Consider the following 26,004-nt stretch of genomic DNA (forward strand, 5'->3'; position numbering starts at 1 on the left):
AAACTTAAATAAATCAGCTAAATAAAAATCGCTTGTACTGCATGAAGCCGATATCCCATGGCTTTTGAGCCAACATTTTTAAATGATTGGTCAAAAAGCCCATAGTTAAATTCACCATTGTGTTGGTGTAATTCACTTAAGGTACCAAGTAGCCTACTTAGATTTCCTGTATAGGACTGACATTTTTTTTATTATTATTTAACCAAATTTTTCAACTAAATGCAAAATACAACAACAGTAATTTAACAAACAAAACATATTGTAATATGTAATATCCTACTTTACTGTAAAATTTGCAGCAATTATTTATCATGCTCATACAATTAATTCCATAAAATACAGCAATACTGTAAAAAAAAACAAATTAGGCTTTTTGAAAATATTTACTTTTACAGTATGTTATGGGAGACAGGGTGTCGATTAAAACATTTAGTTAAAAGGGTAAAAGTAGAATTATTTTTTTGTTAATTAAAAACAAGCACTGATAACATAAAAATGAAACAAGCCATATAAATGTTAAACCGGCTTGCCATATACTGCGGCTATAGAGAAAAACCTTCTCGATGTATAGTCCATTCGCCAAGCACTCACAGGATGCCCCCAACTGCGCGTGGACTTCTGCTCCACCTTCACCGTCCACCTCACACAAAAAAGAGCCTCTCTGACGCGAGGGAAATGGTGCAATTGTTGGCAAAAGGCGGAGTGATCCGGAACTCTTAAGTGCCATGAAGAGACAGAGGCATCCCAGTCAAGCAGCACATCCCTCTACACGCCTGAAGATGAAGATGATCTCATGCTTGCGCCCCTTTACCTCCCTGTCTCGTTTAAAAACAATGTCTTCAAGGAAATTCGCTGCATGATTCAACAATTACGGCGCGTATCTCCTGAATTACCGCCTTTCTTCATCAAACGAGACCATTTCATGAATTAAACTGCAATCCAAAATGAAATTTCCAACGGAAAACCCGAGGAAACCAGGGAACTGGAACCCTCCTCAAGGTAGGTACACCCAATGCATTTGTTCATGCCGCATTTTAGACAGAAGTTATAATGAGCACAATGAAGCATCACGCGTTCTGGCAGCCAGTTGTCATAGTGATTTAAGAACCCAGATTCAATCAAAAACACTTTAAATGATGATGGAGTACCAATGGGTGAGGTAGTTGACTGTGTTCAGTTTGTCTTGCGTTGTCAAAGGTTTAACGTCTCTAATAATGGATTTCATTCTGCCCATCTCAGCATTGGACACCTTCATTAATATTCACATCCACGCGTGTCAATCACAACATTGCTTCGTGCTCATCATGGTCTTCCCCACAAGATAAATCACAATCACGACCTGACCGAGAGGACTGTATATGGTTGATGTTTGCTGCGATAGTTTAGCAGGATAGAAGAGGAAGAAATCATAGAGACGTATAGGAAATGAAACAGATGCTCATCATTACGTGTCTAAGTCTGCGAGTACTATGCAGAGATACGAGCTATGCATAATGAAACGCGGGGGACACGCGCATTACCTAATCTTACTACACCGAAAAAACATCTCACATGTTTACGATAAGGCGTTTATTTAATTAACCACGTTTCAGATAAATGTTATACAAAGTTATAAACATACTTTAAGACCTTTCTGGAAAAAAAAATAAATAATAATCATTAGCCAATATTGATTTGTTTCCCCCCAATTGAAGTCCTTGTTGTCGATCTATATTTTAATCTAAAACCGAAATAGTAAGACTTATTAAAAGTGTTAATTTTCACATAATATATATATATATATATATATATATATATATATATATATATATATATATATATATATATATTATTATTATTATTATTATTATTATTATTAAAAAATTGTCAAAGGAGCTTGTAAACAACCGATCGGATTGTCACAGAGAATTATTGCGGACATGCTGCAGGGATAGTCCACATAAACAGCTGTGCTGTACTACATCATATTGCAGGCGAAAGCATAAGCATTGCCTGACTACAAGAAAGTTGAGGGGAAATTATTTTAGGCTTACTCTTCATATTGTGCGTTTAATGCATTTTTGGGTTTATTGATTCAATTTAATTTACATACAATACCACCTCCACAAGATGATTTTAGTTTTTATGCATATTAGCAGTGTTCTTATGTTTTTACCTGTTTAATAATGTGTTAATGAATGTAGTCGGTCAGAAACAGTATAGCTTTGTTGCTCCACCCTGGTGCAGCATCTGCTTTCCACTGTAATGGGTTTTCAGGAAGCCAACAGAAGTGTGTGTGTGTGTGCAGGCATGTGTCTATGTGTGGATATGCAGCACTGATAATGAACACAAGAGGAAAGCAAACCCTAAGCTCAAAAAGTAAATTATATTTGATTCTAATTTTTGGTTCTTGAATAAGCTATTTTTTCCAGTGGATAGATGACAATCTAATAAATCATTGGTCTGGTAAATCGCAGATCTGTTCGGATAGGGTGATGGGCAGCAGGAAAAAAACAAACAAAAATAAAAACAAATCATCATCAGTGCTTTTATGATAGCAAGTGACATCATTTACTAGCTTTTAAATTAATAACATTTCTGTCCTACGTAAGATTTTGTACTTGGCGTTCAATGGAAAATCTGTACAGCATGTTCCTGGATCACCGTCTATGTTGATCGTGGAACAACATTCCAATCAACCAATCAGATTTGCGGAACAAGTTTACAGTTTGTCAGGTTTAGGCTTGCAACCAGGATTAGCTGCTTCTACATCAGTGATATTTACCTATCATTTCCCTCTGATTTTATGTATAACTTAAGGGTAGGGTTAGGTATTAGGGTAGGGATAGGATGAGGACAAAAGTTCCGGACAGAAATGTTGGTTGAACCAGGCAAAATCACGATGACTGTAAAATCGGAGTCCTAAAGCAAAACGAGTTGAGAACCGGTGTTGTACATTACATAACAGTATCGTCTTTCTTTCCAACAGTGCCAGTGCAGACCAACCTGGTGCCGCCAAAGAAGGTCCAACCAGGGATGTTGCAGTCCAGTTTGGTGCAGGCCAGTGTGGCCACCATGCAGAACCCCATGGGGTGCTCATTACCCCGCCTTTCTGTCTCCCGGCCTTCTAGTATGGTGGCCAGCATGGAAGCGGTGGCGGACGGCTCAGCCCTCCTCACGGTCATGAAGTGGAAGACTGTCCTGGCCGTGTTTGTGGTGGTGGTAGCGTACCTGGTCGCTGGCGGTCTGGTGTTCAGAGCCCTGGAGCAACCCTTCGAGAGCAACCAAAAAGACACCATCACTTTGAAGAAATCCGCCTTCCTGCAGAAGCATCCCTGCGTGACCCCCAATGAGCTGGAAGAGCTCATCAAGGTAAAACTGTTGCTGGTCTGTAGTAGAGCTCAGGGATCCCTAGTGGGATCTCAGATCTAGTGTAACAATATAGCTTCATCGATCTGTCTGACATGTGAGCTTCACTCATGCGATAGACCGGGGCACAGCGGTTGGACAATGCTAGATGGAGCAACCGACAAAAATAAATGTCGAGCAGACTTTCATGGCAGATTTATGACAGCAAGGCGTTGAAGGCATTGAATAGTGCCCACGATGGCAGTAATCAATCTGTTTTGCAGGATTGAAGCAATGTGCAAAGTCCATTCTGGTCTTTAATGGTTCCCACTTACCGAGCCTACTTTAACACGACTTTTCAGGAATGTGCTCAGCAATAAAATAGCAGAGATTTATGGGGGAAACATTGCAAACCCTGCAACCCTTCAATCTCTGAATCCTGAGTAATATATTTTTGTCAGGTCTATGATGTGATGTCTAATGGTGTAGCAAAAAATATTCTTCAATCCTTCAAAGCTGATGTACGGTAGATTTATGGTCGACTTCCCCCTCTCATATCAAGGGTTCAAGGTTTTTAGCATGATCCCATTTGCTCTTGCTGGTAGATGATGTAACTGCATCCCCTTGGCTGCAAAGACCATCTTTCTCCTAAGTCCAAGTATTCTGACCCCCCTAAAAAATGTTTTCAAGTAGAATTTAAATTGCAAATCTTTATTAATATTTACCAGACTGTTTCTTTTTCAGAATCTCTTAAAATAATTTTCCCCGTTTGCGTATTTGACATCACAGCTTAGGATAGAGCGTTAGAGCGTTAACCTTAACATCCCCCTGTGGTGAAAATCAAGCTTTTAATGTTATTTATGTCTATGTGGTGTTTTTAATATGCTTTAAGTCAAACCATGTACAAATTCATGAGTCAACACCATTGCTGAGTATTTTCTCTTTAAAACTGCAGCGAACCAAAGACAGTCTCAAAAACACGCTGGTGTTTCTGACGTCACAAACTACCATGTGACCAATCAGGGGTGCGTTTCCCGTACAACTATGTAGTTCGCTGTTTCGCTACCATAGTACGATGCATCGTTGGAGATATCAAGCTAGTCACGACTGTTTCCCAAAACCCACTGTCGCAAAGTATCGTTCAACCATGTTGGTTTCGCACGTGGTGGAGTGATAACTACTTTTATTGAAACTATTTGAGATCCAATTAACGCTAGATTTTAATATAAATTACAGAATACTATAATACTAAATAAAAGGCACCGGTTGTACTGAATGTCAGCTTGCTTATTTTGCTCAAGATAACGATTTATTACGTCAAAATGTCATGCAATATAGAAACTATTGCCTCTAATCACAGGTCTTGAGCTGTCGTTAAAACCACACAACTTTGTGACGCTGTTTGCGAATGTTCGTAGGAACGATTGTTTCAGGAGACACTGACTTGTTGAACTAAGCTGATAACGACGGAACTTGCGACCATAGTTGGCTAACGATGCTTTCGGGAAACGCAACCCTAGTCAACGAGTGGATCTCTTAGCTGGTGTGAGCGAGTGGAGGCGTGGTTAATTTGCATATTCATAGAACTGCATATACTAAATGAGGCAAGGGTGTAGAGTTACATTCAAGCTATCTTAAGGCATAAACATTTTTTTCAAGGATAAAAAAAAAACATTTAAATATCTATTTTTGGTGATCAAAGATGACTTTTAAGGGATGAAATTATTGACTTACAGGGGGACTTTAAAAGTCCTGTGCCGTTTGTGACCATTTGATTGTGACCGTTGTCACTAAGAGACGTACAAAAACAAATACGTTGTTGTCATTGACGTCAAACCTTGCCAGTTTGAATATCCAAATAAAATTGGACAGTTCACCAAAAAAATTCTGTCATTGTTTACTCACTCTCATGTTGTGCCTCAGTAGGCAATTGTTGGGCCTGGTGCAAAACGGTCATCCCAGACTCCATGCGATCATGTTGAAATTACATTCCGGATCTGCAGTGAAATCATGATCACCCCATGGGGTGAACTGTCCAATTTTATTTGGATATTCAAATCTGGTCTCCCCAAACCATGGGCTCAGGACAAAAGGTCAAGATGTTTCAGCAGCGCAGTCTGTATGCATTTCTTTCTTCTGTGGAACACAAAAAATACATTTCGAAGAATGTTGTAAACCAAACATTGAAGCATTGAAGCCTATTGACTTCTATTATAGGGACAGAACAATTATACTTCTCAAACTATCTTCAATTCCACAGAAAAAAAAAGAAATGATGACAATCATTGCTGCAGTTGAAGCGCATGACTCGCTTACGACCAATGTCAAATAATCCAGAACAAGAATATTCAGGAGAACCTGGTTTACAATGATCAAATTTTTGCGCATGCTTGACAAAAGCAGTTTATTTGTCTTGCAATGCGTCACCTTTTGCTTGTCCTGAGGTTTTCAGGGACCAGTGCTCACACTGCTCCTCATAAAACAGGGAAAGTGGCGGCCAAGTGCAGAGACCTTCCAGATATCGACGCTGGTTCTGTTCCAATACCAAGTGAGCTGCCTACATACACAGCATTGTAAGGCATCATAGGCAGCCTTACAAAGGAAAGGATGTTCTACGTTTTACGGGTTCTACGTACCCAGGGTTCTATATAGAACCCAGAGGTACCCTTTTTTAAGAGTGTATAGAACCTTTTAGGGGTTCCAAATATATAGCACTGATAGAACCTTTTAAGGTTATATAGAACCTTTTCTTCTAAGAGTGTAGTCTACATGGTAAACATATTTCAAAAATAGCTCATCAAGTAAGCAATTTGGATTGTACAACCCCAAACACAAAAATCTTGATGATTTACTGGAATCCATTAACAAGATATTTTGGTCACACTTTAGATTAGGATCCAATTCCCACTATTAACTATGACTTTTCCCTCAATAAACTCTTAATAGCTACTTATTAATAGTTAGTAAGGCAGTTGTTGAGGTTAGGTATTGGTTAGGATTAATGGATGTAGAATATGATCACGCAGAATAAGGCATTAAAATGTGCTTTATAAGAACTAACAAACAGCCAGAAGGCTAGTAATATGTATGCTAATAACCAACTAGTTAATAGTGAGGATTGGACCCTAAACTAAAGTGTTTCTTTAAATGTTTTTTTTTTTTTAAATGTTAAGTGTAGGGTTACACTTTATTTTACAGTACAGTACGTGTACTTACAATGTAATTACCCAAGAAAATACTGGTAATATAAGGAAACGACATGGTTTAAAAGGGTAGTTGATTATGATTTCACTTTTTTAATTTTAGTTAGTGTGTAATGTTGCTTTTTGAGCATAAACTACATCTGCAAAGTTACAAAGCTCAGAGTTCAGTTGAAATTGTTTTTTTTTAAGGACTTAACAAACGTCTGGTAGGGACTACACGACATTCCTCGTGGGTTAATGACATCACCAACCCTAAAATTTACATAAACCCCTCCCCTGGGAATGATATTTATAGATTATTATGACAGAATATGCTAATCAATGACTAGAAGATAACTACACGTTAGCTACCTAAATTCATCAACTAACCATTCAGAAATGTCCTGTTGCATTGTATGTTGTCACTTCTTCTTGAGTCTCTCCATTATTGTCTGACTCTGGTTTGTACATAAACATTGACATTTTCAGATGTCTGTGTGAGGTAAAAGTGTTGACACAAACTGTTGTAGCTCCGCCCTCTGTGCTTGGAGCAACAGCTCATTTGCATTTAAAGGGACAGCACCCTTTTTTTGCATCCTCAAAAAGTGTCAATTTTAACTTGCTGTATAAAAATGTCTGTGGGATATTTTGAGCTAAAACTTCACATACACACACTGGGGACATCAAACACTTATTTTAAATCTTGTGAAAAGGGCATTATACCACCCTTTTAAGGCTAGGTTTGGGGGTAGGTTCTAAAGTTCTCCCACTGGAAGACCATTTGTTTAAGTGCACATTCTAAATTCAGGAATTCTGATTGTCTTGAGTAGTCATGTCACGCAGCTCTGGTCTGATTTTGGCTCTAAAACACTAAGGATTTTCTTTCTCTATATATCCTTGAGAGAGGAAGCCAAATCAAAGGACCAGAAGCTTATTTGCTAGATGAGTGATGGTAATCATCCAGCTGCGCAGATAAAGAACAATCAAGTCTTAAAAGCATCCATTGGGGAATCTCGAATCTTTTTACGCTAATGGGGCTCCATCAGGAGTATGGGCAGGGCGAAACGTGAAGCCCGCCCATCTCAATGCTCCCTGGAATGACTTAGGCGGGTAGGTTAAAAACCATAATTGAATCAATAACCTGAAACCCTAATTTAATCTAGAACCAGCAGCATTTGAAAGCTTTGTAACAAAGCACCATTTCAAAATAGCTCAGCCTCACTGACTCCAGAAGAGAACGAGAGAGGCGTACATGACAGCGGCTTCTGCTGTCGAATGTTGCTGGAATGCTGGACGATAAAGAAAATGGAAAACAGATCTGCAGCAAGAGATGTAACTTGTGGTTTTGCTGGTTATGAATGCCGCAAAGCGTCGATGATTCAGGCTAGCGGCGCGTGGATAAGCTGTTGCTTTCGGGCTGCGAGCTGTGCATATGTACTGCAATCTGGCTGTGATGTAACTCGAGGTGAAGAATTTGAAGAAATGCCAAAGCACTTATTCGAGCTGTGCATCAGACAGAGCATGAACACTGAAAAGGTGTTCTCAGCTGAAATGGCCAGGAAATGTTCAAGCATTAGCGTTCTCTGTCTGGTCTGAAGCTCCAGGGATTGCCTTTGGCGTTTGCTTTGCTTCACCTCCAGTTACATAACTCTACTTGCAAAGAAAATGAAAGAAAATATTTGATTACATTTGACTTTATATTGTTATTTATCGTATCTACTACACCTCTGATACAGACAAAAAAAAAAAAACAGGATTACATATTTTATCCAAATGGCTTGAAATTGTCCATGAGTAGAATTAAACAAACATAAAGTATCAGCCCGTTCTCATCCCAAGACGTCATATGCTGACACTTTTGCCAACACACATGGCACCCTTTAGCGTCAATATGAGACGCAGAAATATATGGACCAGAAGGTGCCTCCTAGTGGTCTAACCCTAAAACTACCCCAGACCTAAACCTACCCATACTCTGTGCGTGTTATATTGACGCTAAAGTGTGCCATGTGCGTTGGATGTCTACGCATTGGCAAAAGGATCAGTATATGACGCCTTGGGATGAGAATGCGTTGAAATTATATAACTATATATAAATATAGAAATGCTTTGTCTGTAACAGGGTACATTTCCCTCTAAAACCAAAAGACTAAAAAAAACAAATAAAATCAAACATAAATAAAAATACATATATTTTTTTAATGATGATGATGCATATAACACTATATAAATACTTGAGAATGAGACTTTATATTTTGTTTGTTTTTTCAATATTTTGAGACTTTATATTGAGTTATGAGACTTTTTTTTCTTTTTTTTTTTTTTACTTTTGGGGGTAAAATATCTTACGGATAAATAATATCCTTAGTGAACCTCATGATGTCCCAGTCATATTTTACCACAAAAATCAGAGTAAAGTGATATTCATATTTGAAAGAGATATTTTGAAAAACCATTTAAATCTGCCTAAAGTCGCTTTTTTTGTAACTATGTTTTACATATGGCACCCATATAAACTCTATTGACAATGAACATAGTTTGAATAGTATGTTTCAGCTGATTTGCTAATTAAATCACCAAAGGGTACAATAGATATCATTTAAAAATATATTCTCAATCAATTGCAAAATACCATGTACAGCATGTGGCAACTTAGAAGGCTATATAAAATTAAAGAAAGTGGGTATTGTGCCACTGTGTGACTAACTGGTTACCTTGAGGCTTGAGAGTGAGTAATTTTGTCATTTTGGAAACATTACTACAGTATATAGAATGACAAATCTGCATACAAAAAAAAAAAAACTTGCTTTCGGTATAAATTTCATTTAGAATCAGGGCACAGTGCCACGGTGATTAGTAAAGATGTAGTTGCCTGATACATTTGGCTCATGATTACTGATTGCTCATGATACTCAGGTCAGTATTTACAGCTTATATGGTTTACTTCTGTCACAATGACTCATGGTGAGATTGAAAGCTCCCAGGCACTGTCATCTGAGCACCTGCTGTCTGCTGGAAAGATGCATTTATGTTTCTTTGAAATCATGTTCTTACCACCATCAAAGTGGTATAACATCTCCATAGGGCACACGAAGTCACCCTTGCAGTCACATGCAATAAAATTATATTCAGATCAGTTCAGTGGCGAATTTAAAGAAGAGACAGATGGAATGCAAATTTGTGCTTTCTTGCAGTCTGTGTTGAGGTAAAACCCGGTCGACTTTATGAGAGAAAAGTGATCTCTTCGACGAGCGTACATCCAAAGGACAGCAGTTTGCATTTTTGGACTGAGGAAAAAAATCTTGAGCTGATTGATTGCTATTCTTTGTTATTTTATTCTCTTTCGCTCTGCTTTTGCCTCAAACTCGGCATCGCTCATCCAGTCTAGACCGAGAGATTGTGAATCTGCCCTTGTGTACCTGCCCTTCAGCTGCCCACATGCTCGTTTCTCACACCTGAGCCGCTTCCTGTTGATCTCAGTATAGTTCTTCCATCTGCTCTCCAGGTTTCCTGTTGGGCCGAGTGACCGTTTTCTGATCCGCCCTCTCAGTTTCTCTCTGTTAATGATACATCTGATCATCATAGGCTCATTAATGCTAGATGGCTCATTTGAATCATCTCCTCAGTAGGATGCCTTGTCCATGACTATGTGGAAAACTTCAGTTTGCATGACAAAGACAAATTTTCTGTGAAATTCTTCTAGACATCACTAGAATGTCTAAGGCAACATGTATTATGCATTGTGTACTATTTGATTTATGGGCTTTTTGGAAAAATACTACCTCTACCCATATATTACAATTCAAAAACTTATTTCCACACAATGTTGTGACCTGAAAACACTTTTAACATAGTGCATGATTTGTAAATTAACACATTTTGACAGTGTTGTAGTCGAGACCACCTCACTTGAGTCCGAGTCGACACCGAGACCAGAGAGAGTCGAGTCCGAGTCGAGTCCGAGACCAGAGACGGTCGAGTCCGAGTCGAGACCGAGACCAGTGAGGGTTGATTACCAAATTTACTTTTATTTACTTAGAGAAATCCTTTTTTTTTTTTTTACTGAATTTACTTAGAGTTTAAAAAATATGATCAGTTTAGGGTAAAAAGGCCACATAGTAGGTGGTGTTAAAAGTAATTTTATTCCAATTTGTCATGCGCAGTTGCGCGCTAGAAAATCACCAATCACTGGGCGTGTCAATCAATCAAAGAAATATTTTATTAACAGACATTAATAATCATGAAAAATATTTTTAATTGAACTCGAGTGGACTCGGGAATAATTCCGAGTCCTAAAAAAAAAAAATGTTCGAGTACGAGTCAATTCCGAGTCCAACTGGACAGGAGTCCATGACAAGACCAAGACCATTAAAATATGGTCTCGAGACCGAGTCCGAGACGAGTCCGAGTCTCGAGTACTACAACACTGCATTTTTATATTGCATCACATAAACAGCTCAATATCTTTGGCATTTTGGATGTATTGTAGTAAACTTTCTCAGTAGCTCAACTGATAAAAGTGTTGCACTTGAGAGTTGGAGCGCTATGGGTACAAGTCGTGAAAAAAAAGTCTCAATAAAAGAGTTGTAGAAGCAAGAAAAAAGGCATGGTTTTGGTCACATTTTTATCACTGCACGTGTAATTTCAGCCGTCATAAAGGCAGATTGGACCCAGATTTCTGCGTTTTTCACATCCGTAGCTAACTTTCAAAGCCACTGAATGGCGAATACGAAAATCAAGGACCTATTCTTTTTGACAACTGTGAAAGAGCTGTCTCTGTAAATGTATGGGTTATTCTTTTTGAGATATTGGTTTATAAATTGCACATAAGAGCTTAAAAGCCTTACAGTGTTTTGCCATTTTCAAGTAAATAACTTCATAATTCCTTAAAAATGCATTCAATATCATTATGGATTTTAGAGTTTCAGTCCATTTAGATGTTGAAAGTATTTGTTTATTCTGGCCTGATACCAATTCAGAATTTCATTACCACATTAAATGATTGTCACTGGAATGGACTATTAATCGTTTGAAAGACGTGCTGCTTGTGCAATGAACTTAACTCCAGTCTTATCTCTTCCCAGCACTCAGTAGATGCAGTGAACGCTGGAGTCAGTCCTATCGGAGACACGTCATACAACTCCAGTCACTGGGACTTGGGGAGTTCCTTTTTCTTCGCTGGAACTGTGATAACAACAATAGGTAACACTTAGACATAACAAATACATTTCAAACTGCGATAACACTTTATCTTGATGGTCTTTTTGAACATCCTGTTGACTAGAAGGAACTTTGCAACTACATGTCAACTAACTCTCATTAGAGTATTAGTAGACTGTTGCTAAATATCTGTTAACTCTTTATTGTGATTCTCCCCAACAAACATTCAACTGACTAGACGTAATTTTGCAAGCTGTAAAAAATCAAACCGTAATGTTTACGGTAAAAAAAAAAAAAAAAAAACGGCAGCTGTGGTTGCTAGAACTTTACCGTTACAAAATACGGTAGGAACGTTAATAGTTTTACAGACTTAACTTAAAATTTACAGTAATAAACCGTATTTCATTATCTGATAAAATGTTGATTTACGAGCCTTTTGATACATTGATATCTGTTTTGTACCATTGTAATACACTGACAATCATCACAGCAGTGATGAGAGTCACATGATCATTCAAAGCTCATCACAAGCAGTCTTTTATAAGAAGGCTAATAAAAAGAAGCTGCACAGTGTAACATAAAACCCTAACTGATAAAAAAAACAAGAAAACTATAAGAAACCATAGTTATTTCAACAAAAATACATCAAATGTGAAGTGTCACACAGGAAATTGTGGGAATGTCAATTTACGTCAATTTATGAGTTGTTCTTTTTCACTTTCAAAAACTGTAAATTTAATGGTATTTTACAGTAAAATTATATCACAGTTATTTACTGTATATAGTACCAATGCGTTTTTATCCCAAGGCGTCATATAGTGACGCTTTTGACAATGCATACAGTATACATCCAACGCACATGGCCCCCTTTAGCATCAATATAGCGCTTCGGTTATGGGTAGGTTTAGGTCTGGGGTAGGGTTAGACCACTAGGAGGCGCCTTCTGGCCCATATATATCTGCGTTTTATATTGACGCTAAAGGGTGCCATGTGCATTGGATGTATCAAAAGCGTCAAACTCAGTATTTGACGCCTTGGGATGAAAACGGGCTGATAGTACGGAAAGTTTTGCTCTGTAGCTTTTTTACCGTTAAAATCGCGATTATTTTTTACTACTAACATTTTAATGAGAGATTGTAGACATAGATACAACATAACTTATGGTGAACAGAATGTGTTAAAGGGACCATCAAAATAAAGTGAAACCCAAACGGCTACACGATAAGGAACATGACTTCTACAAACCACATTAATATGCTTAGCTCAAGCCAAATACAAGGCATTTGCTCATGTCATACATTTATAGTCTCACTTTCAATCATGCCAGACCCTATATCCACCAATCAATATTTGTTCATTTTTTTCATCTTATGTGCCATGTGTGAAACTGCACCAGCTTCAGCCATCAAACCAATTGAAACTACTCATGCTTTAGGAGCAATTCATTGATTTTAGCTACATATTATTAATGAGATCAAATAAATAGGTTGGAAATCTGTAAATAATTCATAGATGAAACACAGGCAGTGTTTCACCATTTTCACTCCATTGGAGGTCTAAAGTTATACACTTGAAGTCCATAAGCTGTTTGCTGTGTTACCTGCCAGAGCCTGTGATTGATAACTTAAAGAAGCTGTTGTGCAATGCAGGTGAGGATTTAAATGCTGACATGACTCTCAATGTCATTTCTCACTGGCTCAGCCATCCAGCGGGCAATGGACAAAGGCATAAACAAGATTAGTTTTTACACTTCAGTTGCTAAACCTTCAAACATGCTCTCTGTAGACACATTTTGATCCATGGGGACCATAGAAGGCAATTTCCTATAATGCACGTTAAACCTATAAAGTATTGAATTAACAGACTGGAATTAACAGACTGATTTGGAGTTCCATAATCTGCCATAATACAAACAAGTTTATGACTCTTATTTGATTTTATGTAGTTCGCAGAGGCTTGAACTAAATATCTAATTAGTCAATAAATTCTTCTTTCTGTGAGCCCCCTACCATTGTATGACATTTTTTTTTATTGGACTACATTCTTCATATGTTATATTGAATATACTTAACCTAACATCATAATACTGTCCTCTTCTGCTGAGACTTAATTTGCATTACTCTCTTGTCTTTTTAAGGTTATGGCAACATCGCTCCAAGCACAGAGGGTGGGAAGATTTTCTGCATCCTTTATGCAATATTTGGCATCCCACTCTTTGGCTTTCTGCTTGCGGGTGTTGGTGATCAACTTGGGACTATTTTTGTGAAGAGCATAGCTAAAGTGGAGAAAATGTTCAGGGTAAGTGAAGTGTTGTGCGCAAAACTATTTCTTTCCTAGGTTATTAAAAACAAAGTTAAAGGGACACTCCACCCATTTGCATTAAACTTTCCAATTGTTAGAAACCCAGTTATACTATTGAATGGTTGTGCAACACTCTTATTTTCCCCTGAGACGAGAGAAATCTGCTATTTACCTTTTTAACTTCCTCCTACAATGACGCAAAAATTTTAATTTTACGTCATTGTAGGAAGAAGTGTAAGAGGGGGGGGTTGGGATTCTGTAAATACTACAAGCACTAGTCCCCACCCTTTCAATCCCGCTCATAGGGGGTTGGAACTAATGTGCTAACAGACCAATCACAGATCAGTGCCAGTGCGTTTGATTTCACCGGCAGAAACTTTTTGAAAATATGGACGAAGGTACTGAATTCACAGACAGATGCATTAAAGAGGATTGGGATTACACATAGTGTCAGCCATCTTTTTTTGGAAGCTAAGCTAGCAGGCTCTTGTTCGGTGGAAAAAGCCGAGTAGTAAGCCGAGTAGTGATGGGTTGATGTGCGTTTTAACATTGCTAAGAAAATTCCCGCTCCTCCTTGAGAGGTACGAGACCGGTGCGTCTCACAGGTGTCGCTCATCAGTAATCACGCCACCGCCCTCGCGTCATTCTCCCGCGGCCCTCACTCATCCTGCTCGCCACAGTAAACATAATGAATGACGACTGTAGGACGCAAAAGCCAAATCCCGGACATTTTGGGCGATCTCGAAACACATTTTTGGGCAGACTCATCACGGAGACTAGCCTAGACTTGTTGTTTACCTAATGCGCGTGGTTACCGGTAGGCGTGGCCTCTTTGGGCAGCGAAGCAAGTGCATTCTGGGAGTTGTTGTTTTTCATCCCCATAAGCCAAAAATACATTGTCTGGCTTTTCTCAGTCTAGAAAAAATCAGCTCCAAATTCAAAAAAAAATTTCACATTTCTTCTACATAAACTACCCATTTTAAAACACACATTCATCTTTCCAGAGGTGGAGTGACCCTTTAAAACAAGACCAATCATATGTCTATATTCCAAAGCATTCTTGAATTACAACCATTTAAGTTCGAAATGTGCATTTTCATGTCTATTCAAAAAAGGGGGGGTGACAGTTAAGAGGTTAAGTTAAGGGGATAGACGTACAGTCTGTTCAGTGGATTGTGTGGTAAGGCACACGTCTGAAGACTGGAAAACAATACTCAAATTCTTTATTATTATTATTTATTCTTTTACTTTTTTTCAAATAAATGCAGTCTCGGAAAGTATAAGACTTCTTTCAAACCAACTTTTTGAACGATTCTTTGTTTGAACTATTCCCTACTATACTGTGATGATTTCAAGCAAATTAAACTAGCAATGTTATAAAATATATTTACCCTGACAATTAGCACATCAAGTGTTATGTTTATCATTTTAGAGTATGCAAGGTCACTCCTTGTCATCACTTCCTGGGAAGCATTAGTCAGGACTGTGTTTGTGTTAGGTTAGTCACAGCAGAGGTGAAGGCCTAGTAAATAAACAGAGAACTGTGGCTCCTGATGCCAGCAGGCTCCAGCATCTGCAGGACGGGTTGAGATCACACCTCATTACAGCTAATCAATCTCCTTCAGATCATCATTAGACCCTTCAGAGAGCTAATGAACACATGCCACCTTGACAGAGTCACGAAATGTCTTCTCATGCCGCGTGTGGTCGCCGTTGGCGATGAAGTCGTGCTGTTTGCGTGACTGAGAATGGCTCTTGTACTGTTGCTTCATGTTGATATTGCTTTTTGTCTGTTTCACCCCTCCCAGCGCAAACACAATCAAATAAGCCAGACCAAGATCCGAGTGGCCTCTACGCTGCTCTTCATCCTGGCGGGCTGCATCCTCTTCGTCACCATACCGGCCGTCATCTTCAAGCACATTGAAGGATGGACCGGGCTGGATGCGATCTATTTTGTGGTCATCACACTGACGACTGTCGGGATCGGAGATTACGTTGCAGGTAAAATTTACTAATGAATGTGAAAAAAAAAAATTATTGATTGCCCACCAAGTCTAACAAATGTAGATTTCTGTCATTTTTGTTTCTGAAAGCTTCCAGTACACCTGAGATTATGTATTATTCTAACGACATATTTTGGAGGAAAATATTTGTTTTCAAGATTTAAATTATAAAATGACAGATCACTTTGTCTTGGTAAAGCTAATTTCTTAGCTAGCATTTTAAGTGTCTTTGGAAATGACGCATCACGACAAGACGTGAAATAATTGGTCAACTTTTGAAAAGGTGTAGATGTCACGGTTTAAACCCCCTCAAACGTGAAACTTACACTTAAACTGAAACTTACCATCACGACCTATTGGTTTTCATTAAACCGAGAAAAATGGAATTTTGTTTTATTTACGATCACTGAGAAATGTTGTATTATTTAAAATGCAAAAAAAAAAAAAATATTATTTTTAAGGTGAAAAGGATTCATTTGCCTGGATCCACGCCAAAGAAAACGTCTAAATGTCACATTTTTAATGAAGCAGCCTAAATAGTCCACTTTGGAAAATGTGTAGATGTCAGATTTTCATTAAACCGAGAAAAATGGAATTTTGTTTTATTTACGATCACTGAGAAATGTTCTATTATTTAAAATGAAAAAAATAATAATAATTAAAAAAATATATTATTTTCAAGGTGAAAAGGATTCATTTGCCTGGATCCACGCCGAAGAAAACGTCTAAATGTCACGTTTTTAATGAAGCAGCCTAATGAGTAAAATGTCTATTTTTCTGGCGTCCCCAAGCTCCTCGTTTAAGCAAAAGATACGCTAAAACCATAGAAATATACACTAGACCTCACCTTGGGGTTCTAAGCAAGCGTCAAAACCGCCGTCATCATGGAACTGGGGTCTTGTCATAGGAAGTAGCTAGGTAACGCTGCTATCTCTGTCTTTACTTCGAATTCATTGATGGTGGGGCGGACTTTTGTGCAGTGTATGATGTTCACGGATGAAATCTGAACTAGGAAGAATGTTTTAAAAAATATATATATATTTTTTTTCTTTCTGGAATCAATGATAAATACATGTCTGACCGTTGGAACAAACCAAAAAAAAACAAGAAAAATCACATTCATTATGATTTATGGTGATTTTATTTCTGTTAGACCTGTGTCTACTACATTGACGCTGATGCATTAAAGTCATAGACAGTAAAAGAAATGGACAGAGCGATCTCATTGGAACTCCATTGAGACGATTGAAGCCCGTTTTTGGCGATTTTTTAGCACTTCCGTCCATGACGCGCAGACTCAAACAGAGCTTGACTACGTAGTGGGACGTGAGTGACCCGTCTGTCTTCTAGTGCTGGGGCATGAGAAATCGGAATCATTCCCTTCCGAAACATGCAAAGGCGGAGAGTGTGAATATGAGCTGTCCATGAGCTAAGAGAATGAGACAATTTTGCTAGGTATTCTGATTAATTATTTTGTCATTTTGCCTCCACGTTTCCCCGATTGCGCGCCAGCTTCTTCTCAGATGTACGCCTCAGATGTAAAGTTATTCACTGTCAAAGTGATGCCAAAATGAATAGGAGTCAATGGGAATGCTAACGCAAGTGAAGTTCTGCTACAAGATGTCAGCTCCTGCGAGGCTTCAACTTCCGGTCGATGGATTACCCCCTTGATTAAAGTGGAGGGGCTCCCCTGTTTCAAGATGGCAGCTCTATTGACGCATTTGTTCCAATGAACTGCCGTAGCCAAGGTGATGTCTAGTGTATGATACGGGTTGGGCACTGAAGTTACAGGAGTTTCTTCCCGTTGCTAAGCAATTGAAACTAGGTCGAGTATTTAAAAGGTTATGGTTAACACGGTTAACGTGGTTTAACGTCGATGTAATACGTTGTTTTAGCGTACCTTTTGCTTAAACGAGGAGCTGGGGGACGCCGGAAAAAGACATTTTACTCATTAGAACATTTCTCAGTGATCGTAAATAAAAACTAAATTCCATTTTCTCGGTTTAAATCGTTATGGCAGAGGCGAATAAACATCTGGATATCTCTCCACTGGAGCGTGTTAACGCAAACGTGTAAGTTTCACGTTTGAGGGGGTTAAACCGTGACATCTACACATTTTCCAAAGTGGACTATTTAGGCTGCTTCATTAAAAATGTGACATTTAGACGTTTTTTTCGACGTGGATCGAGGCAAATGAATCCTTTTCACCTTGAAAATAATAAATGGTTTTTGCATTTTTAATAATAGACCATTTCTCAGTGATCGTCAATAAAACAAAATTCCATTTTTCTCGGTTTAATGAAAACCAATAGGTCGTGATGGTAAGTTTCAGTTTAAGTGTAAGTTTCACGTTTGAGGGAGTTTAAACCGTGACATCTACACGTTTTCAAAAGTGGATCAACGTGATTATTTCACGTCTTGTCGTGATACCGGGTGTTGTTTTGGCCACTTTGTTTGATATAATCACAACAATTTAACGTAAGCAAGAATGGGATTAGAACTCAGGTCTTCTTGATTACAGGCCAACGCTTTATCAATTGAGTCACTGAGTCTGTTGAGTTCAAAGGTGTATTGAATGTGTCGAATTCGTACGAATTGGTCGTGACATAGTGTTGGTTTTTTTATTGCGGGTTTGGTTTTATTTGTTGGAAAAATAAATATAGAAATATAATTTGACACAAGAGGGCAGTATAGCCCTATTTATGGGTTTGAGTTTAAACTAAACCGTGACATCTACACGTTTTCCAAAGTGGACCAACATGATTATTTCGTCTTGTACTGATACGGGTTGGGCACTGAAGTTACAGGAGTTTCTTCCCGTTGCTAAGCAATGGAACTAGGTCGAGCATTTAAAAGGTTATGGTTAACATGGTTAACGTGGTTTAACGTCGATATAATAGGCCTACCTTGTTTTAGCGTACCTTTTGCTTAAACGAGGAGCTTGGGGACGCCGGAAAAATAGACATTTTACTCATTAGGCTGCTTCATTAAAAACATGACAAAAAAGACGTTTTCTTCGGCATGGATCCAGGCAAATTAATCATTTTCACCTTTCACATATATATATATATATATATATTTTTTTTTTTAAATAATAGAACATTTCTCAGTGATCGTAAATAAAACAAAATTCCATTTTTCTCGGTTTAATGAAATCCTGACTACACATTTTCCAAAGTGGACTATTTAGGCTGCTTCATTAAAAATGTGACATTTAGACGTTTTCTTCGGCGTGGATCCAGGCAAATGAATCCTTTTCACCTTGAAAATAATAAATGTTTTTTTTTTTTTTTTTTTTTTGCATTTTAAATAATAGACCATTTCTCAGTAATCGTAAATAAAACAAAATTTCATTTTTCTCGGTTTAATGAAAACCAATAGGTCGTGATGGTAAGTTTCAGTTTAAGTGTAAGTTTCACGTTTGAGGGGGTTTAAACCGTGACATCTACACCTTTTCAAAAGTTGACCAACGTGATTATTTCACGTCTTGTCGTGATACCGGGTGTTGTTTTGGCCACTTTGTTTGATATAATCACAACAATTTAACGTAAGCAAGAATGGGATTTGAACTCAGGTTTTGAGTCTGTTGAGTTCAAAGGTGTAGTGAATGTTTTTTTTTTATTGCGGGTTTGGTTTTATTTGTTGGAAAAATAAATATAGAAATATAATTTGACACAAGAGGGCAGTATAGCCCTATTTATGGTTTTGAGTTTAAACTAAACCATGACATCTACACGTTTTCAAAAGTGGACCAACGTGATTATTTCACGTTTTGTCGTGATACCGGGTTGAAGAAATGTTGTTTTGGCCACTTTGTTTGATATAATCACAACAATTTAACATAATGGGAATTGAACTCGGGTCCTCTTGATTTAAGCCTAACGCTTTATTAACTGAGTCACTGAATCCGTTGAGTTCAAGGGTGTATTGGATGGGGTTTTATTGCGGGTTTGGTTTTATTTGTTGGAAAAATAAATATAGAAATATAATTTGACACAAGAGGGCAGTATAGCCCTATTTATGGTTTTGGGTTTAAACTAAACCGTGACATACACGTTTTCCAAAGTGGACCAACGTGATTATTTCACGTCTTGTACTGATACGGGTTGGGCACTGAAGTTACAGGAGTTTCTTCCCGTTGCTAGGCAACGGAGTATTTAAATGACAACTTTATTAAAGGAAAACAAACAAGCAAAATGAACCTTCGGTCTAATTACACATTGTTACCTAGTCAACCGTTATCTGAGATTTGTTTTCATGATTGCCGAATGTAAATAGTTTTATCTCTAAAAACAGTTTAGCCTATAATGCTAGTATAATGCTAGTATATGGGGCATAGAGTAATGACAAATAATAATCGCTTGTTATTACCACTAACAAGGCTCAAAATAGCCCCACACTAACACAACAGCATAATAAGGGTCCCTACATTCAAATTTTAATCATCATTAGGCTACCGAGTAATATATAATAGAACACTATTTTGTTTCCATATCTGAGAATGAGGAGGTGACGTCACGCGTATAACTCCGTGGTGCATTGTGGGAGGGATCCGCCATTTTGGGAGGACACGCTATCCGTTGTCATGATTACTTCGACCGTGAGACTGAGAGAAATAACGACAGAGAAGGAGTGTAGCTTGATATTTATTAGCATTTTTGCGATAAGGCACACTTTCTTGGGAATAAATGAAGCAAAAGGAGAGGGTCTCTATCGGGAGAGACTACATAACAACGCGTTATTTAGAGAAACTACTTGACATCAACATACAGTAGGACCCGTACGACCTGCTACAGAATGGACGAAAGACCACTACCGTCTTTCACACACCCTGACATAGTCAAGCACCTGGTTTATGGTAACAGTGCTTAACGTTACTGCTACACAATGCAAGAGTTCAGAAGCTTTAAGTCATTAGAAGCTGAACAATTCTGCTGTGGCTGGGTGCAAGAGAAACACCCAAACCTGTAACGTTAAACTGCGAGAATTCAGTCAAACTTGATGTTTCAGGCTTCATTCATATATGGAAATAAATCTGATTTGAATCAGATAAATGCATTTGCACCTGCCATGCAACATCATTCCCCTGTCAATGCGAATCGTACGTCATTAAAATGTGTCTTTTTTAAATATTTCGCGGTACAGATATATCTAAAACAAATTAAACAACTCTAGTTGAATAACAGAGTAGTCATTTCGTTTGTTTGTGTTAAATAAAAGGCGAACTGTGCCGAGATGTATTGCTTTTGAAATCATGCTTTGCTCACTGTTGCTCATGCTGTTGCTGCTGTCAGTTTATCCACAAGCAGTTTCTCTAAATAAAGCTGGCTAGCATTGTTATAGAACCACTTTCATTTCTCTTCCTTCTCCATATCTTCCAAAGACACTGCCATGTATCGCTAAAATGTAAACAAATACTGCGCTGTGCTGTCTCTCTCTCGCTATTTCTGGCATATTTAGATAGATAGATAGATAGATAGATAGATAGATAGATAGATAGATAGATAGATAGATAGATAGATAGATAGATAGATAGATAGATAGATAGATAGATAGATAGATAGATAGATAGATAGATAGATAGATAGATAGATGAAAAATAAGCCAAAAAATAAGCCAAAATTGACATGCCAATTTTGCAAATGACCCTTAGTTTAAGTTTTAGCGCCATGTCGCATAGATCAATACGTCATTTCATGTTGCATTTTTATTGGCTAGTCAGTAGACGTAGGTCGTAGAAGCAAACGCACTGTGAGATGATACATTTCTGATACAATCAGAAAATTAGGTTAAATTAAATCTCAGGTTATCTTTGGTCGCAAGACCGTGACAACGGCTATTTTTTAACCTCTCACTGTACGATGTAGGACCGCCATTTAGGAGTCACGGCCACAGAAATCGACACAATTGGTAATCTTTTGTCCGGGATCACCCAAAATCCTTAAACAAGATCTATACTGGCCATTCTGGGAACTAGCAAATGAGGAAAGCATGATAAAAAGTAACCCAGAAGTTAAATAAACACTTACATAAATCATTTTCTCATTTAGATCCATGTCATGGGACAATTGCAATGCAAAAAGCAATTGCAATTGCTTTTGGTTTGCTTTGGTAGGCAAAAATAACTTTACTTATTAAGTTGATTTCATTATAGACTTTGTTTCAGTTATACCTGAATAAAGCACACACACCATATAAAAGCATTTTATTGTCTTTTTGAAAGTGTTTGTAATTCCGGACACCATGAATTGTCAGCAAAAAATCTAAGCTTGCCTGATTGCTGTTGTCAGGAAAATAGCTTACATGAATTTGGCAGGAGGTTTTGATGCATGTCTCAAAAAGCATCCTTGTAAGTTTGAAAGACAATCAAATGATTGCATCTCTGAAACAAAAGTGTCATTTTTGCATCTCTTCCAGGAGGCAATAGAAGAATAGAGTACCGTAAATGGTACAGGCCGCTGGTGTGGTTCTGGATCCTAGTTGGACTGGCGTATTTTGCTGCAGTTCTAAGCATGATTGGAGATTGGCTGAGGGTGCTTTCTAAAAAGACAAAAATGGAGGTGAGACTTATAGTAGCATTGCATATACCTTAATTATTCCAGCTAAGCTTTTCTTATTAAAGTTCCATGTATGATGTAATGGTTAATGTTGTGATGCTTATAGCTTAAATTTACTCTAAAAAACATAATGAAAATTTATATATAGAATAACTTGAATATGACTCTTATATAATGAAAATGTTTTTAATTTCTGTATTATAATTAATTTAGGTATGTTTAGGAGCACAAAGGCAAACATATCAGGGTGATACAACTTTCCTGATATCATAATTCAATAAAAATAATCCATAATATGATTTTTTTTTTAATGAAAGCAAAAATATTTAACTTTTTGAATATATATTAAATAAAAAAATAAAACGTTTGATTTTTAGAGAAAAGTCTTGTGAAGCAAACATGTAGAAACATTGCGGAAGAGAAAAGTCTCTTAATATCCAATAATCGTATGTTTTTAAATCACAAGGCTGGCTGACAAAATGTCATGTGGTGCAACCCATCAAAGACGCTGATGCATATTAATAAAAAATCATGATATTTTTAAAAATGTATTTTTTTTCTTTTATACATATTTTTGAAAATATTTATTAAGATGTGTACACTCGGGTGATGTCATTAAGCCCACTCGCGAGGGCATCCAAGATGTAGGTGTCTTTGTTTCCGCAGTATTTTTAATTTTGATATTTTTATGTCAAACCGTTCTTGTCTGTCAGTCATATAATGGAGGTATATGGTCACCACCTCAAAGAGCATGCACAGAGAAGTCCAAATTAAACATGATTTAATGACTTGTAAATGTAAGTACACATTGATGGCCTAAGACACTAAACGAGCGGTTTGTGTGAGAAAACGAACAGTATTTATATAGTTTTTACCTCTTATAACCACAGCCACGTCCAAGAGATCTGAGGGCGCGGATGCTTTGGTCTGCGCAAGCGCTGGAAATCGCAGGAAGTGATCTCTCGCGCGGTTTGAAAAAAAAAAAATCTATATTGATATATCGAAATCGCCTTCTGAAATCTCTGTGTAAACAACGAGTGACATACACGCGCAAGAGATCACTTCCGGCACTTTCCGGCGCTTGTGCAGACCAAATGACCACATGAGATTTCTCGAATTCTCCGATTTTTTTCAAAACTATATGAAACCAACATGAATAGCCAGCCCGATCTCATGAAAGTTCGTGTCTATGGCACGAATGTCATTTCTCGTGGCATTTATACGCCAAAAACAGTTTTTGCGTGTATTTGGCACGCGATTTTCGCGTACATATGATACGCACTTTTTTGCGTATAATACGCACGAACTCCCCACCCCCCTCCCCCCTAAACCTAACCCAGGGTTTTTTAGTGCGTACCATATACACGAAAAAAACACTTTTGGCGTATAAATGCCACGAGAAATGACACTCGTGGTATAGATACGCATCTTCATGAGACTGTGTTGGAATAGCTAAGAATACATTTCTAAAAATTGGCATGTGTTTTTTTCTGTTTCTTTATCATATGTCATTGACATGTAAGAAAGTTCACTCAATTATTTGCATGGACATTTACCATTGTTATCTTGTTCAAGGTGGGTGAAATTAAAGCTCACGCCGCTGAGTGGAAAGCCAACGTTCGAGCAGAGCTCCGTGAAACCAGACGTCGACTCAGTGTGGAAGTTCACGACAAACTGCAGAGGGCCGCCACCATTCGCAGCATGGAGCGTAGACAGCTGGGTTTCGACCAGCGGGCCCATTCCCTAGACATGCTGTCCCCTGAACGTCGAGCTGCCTTCAATAGCCTGGATGCCACCAATTTCAAGACATCCTCCCAGGAGAGCATCGACACAAAACTCAACAACCTACGGCTACGAATTGAGCAGAATGAGCATCGACTGAGCGACCCAAGCCAAGCATACTCTGAAGATAACATTTTCAACCGCCTTGGTTCAGTCACGAAACTAGCCAAGAGGAGCAAGAACAAAGAGTTGAGGAAGAACATCCCAGACGACGGTCGGAAAGCTTTAGATTCCTTCAGTTGTAATACTCCCACAATGGATGAGGGGAAGAAAGAGGCAGAGGATGAGGAGCTTGAGAAAGAGGACAACACCAGTCTGACCAACTTACCTCTCTTTGTGGAGAGCCCCAATAAACAAAACGGATTCATGCCTCTACCGCCACAGACCAAAGAGGAAGAAAACGAGACAAAACTTGAAGACAAAGAGTTCCATTTGCAGATGGAGCCTTAGAAGGAACCGCTTTATTTTAAGGAATTGAAATAAATAACACATGCCTAAAGTGCCTTGTTTAGCCCTTACCCTGATCTGAGATGTGAGAATCTCAATTTCTGCTGTTCATTTAACTGTTCACTGTGTCCTGATAACTTGATAATGGAAATATGGCGAGTGTAGCACTGGAAGACGCTTAGTCCTCTTCTTCAGACCGATGATTTATGCTCGTATACGTTGGAAAGAATCTCTCCAAAAGTCCTGGACGACGAAATGAAAAATCTGTAGCAAGCTACAATGGCAGTTCTTTGAAGTGTAAGTAAAAGTGCTGCACTTCCAATGTTCTCTCTGCCAGACTGTAATTCATGGTCATTCATCCAGAAACATAATGTCAAGATTTCCCACCCATTCTAAATGGAGAGTCTCGAAATCCCCCAAGATCAAAGATGAGAAATCTCTTCGAAGATTAAAAAAAACGTTGTTGACATGTTGTATATGCACGGAGCTCTACTGTCCTGTAATAAGTGCACCAATATGTGATCCAGATTCATGAAGTTAACCTATAAAATCTCAGGGCTTGTAGTCCTACTGTAGTTGTTCAATTGTACGGTATGTCTGACATACAGTTTCCTGCTAATGCTGTTGCTACACAGTACTGTTTTAATATTTTGAAAGTTTAGGAAAATGCGACGTAAGAGAAGCCATATGGTAGACATGAAAACATTATATATAAAACAAGAATGTCTAGTAGAGTTTAATCACAAACCACTGAATTGTTTATCCACTTAATTTTATTTAATGTAATATTTTACCCCAAAAAATGCTCTAAACCTGCATGACTTTTTTTTTTTTTTTTTTTTGTGCACACAAGAAAGTCAATGGGATTCAAAACAACATTGGATATTGATAACAATTGATATTTTTGGTTGAACTATCCCTTCAAGCTGTTGTCTTAACACAGTCTCATCCCAAATCGTCATATAACTGACGTTTTGGGATGTCTTTTGACCATACGTCAATATCCGCCTTTTTAGGGCCCCCTTAAACGTCGGTAGATGGCGATCCCGGGCCGTCATACAACTGACGCTTTACCTTTAACGTCAGTTAGGTGACGGGTTAGGTTTAGGGTTAAGTTTAGGTATGGGGTAGAGTTAGGATCCCATAACCTCATCTACCGACGTTTAAGGGGGCCCTAAAAAGGCGAATATTGACGTATGGTCAAAAGACGTCCCAAAACGTCAGTTATATGACGATTTGGGATGA

The 26,004-nt window shown here is 38.1% G+C and overlaps 1 protein-coding gene across 1 annotated transcript; it reads left to right on the plus strand.

The window, feature by feature from the left end:
* Positions 1–554: 554 nt before the first annotated feature.
* Positions 555–25,211, plus strand: kcnk10a (potassium channel, subfamily K, member 10a). The gene is made up of 7 exons (XM_039693487.2): positions 555–999; positions 2,969–3,351; positions 11,594–11,711; positions 13,807–13,967; positions 15,779–15,971; positions 22,391–22,533; positions 24,106–25,211. The coding sequence occupies exons 1-7, from the start codon at positions 945–947 to the stop codon at positions 24,760–24,762; spliced, it is 1,710 nt and encodes a 569-aa protein (XP_039549421.1). The 5' UTR covers positions 555–944; the 3' UTR covers positions 24,763–25,211.
* Positions 25,212–26,004: the final 793 nt, after the last annotated feature.

Source organism: Pimephales promelas, chromosome 13, assembly GCF_988280905.1.
Source record: "Pimephales promelas chromosome 13, fPimPro1.hap1.1, whole genome shotgun sequence".
NCBI lineage: Eukaryota > Metazoa > Chordata > Actinopteri > Cypriniformes > Leuciscidae > Pimephales > Pimephales promelas.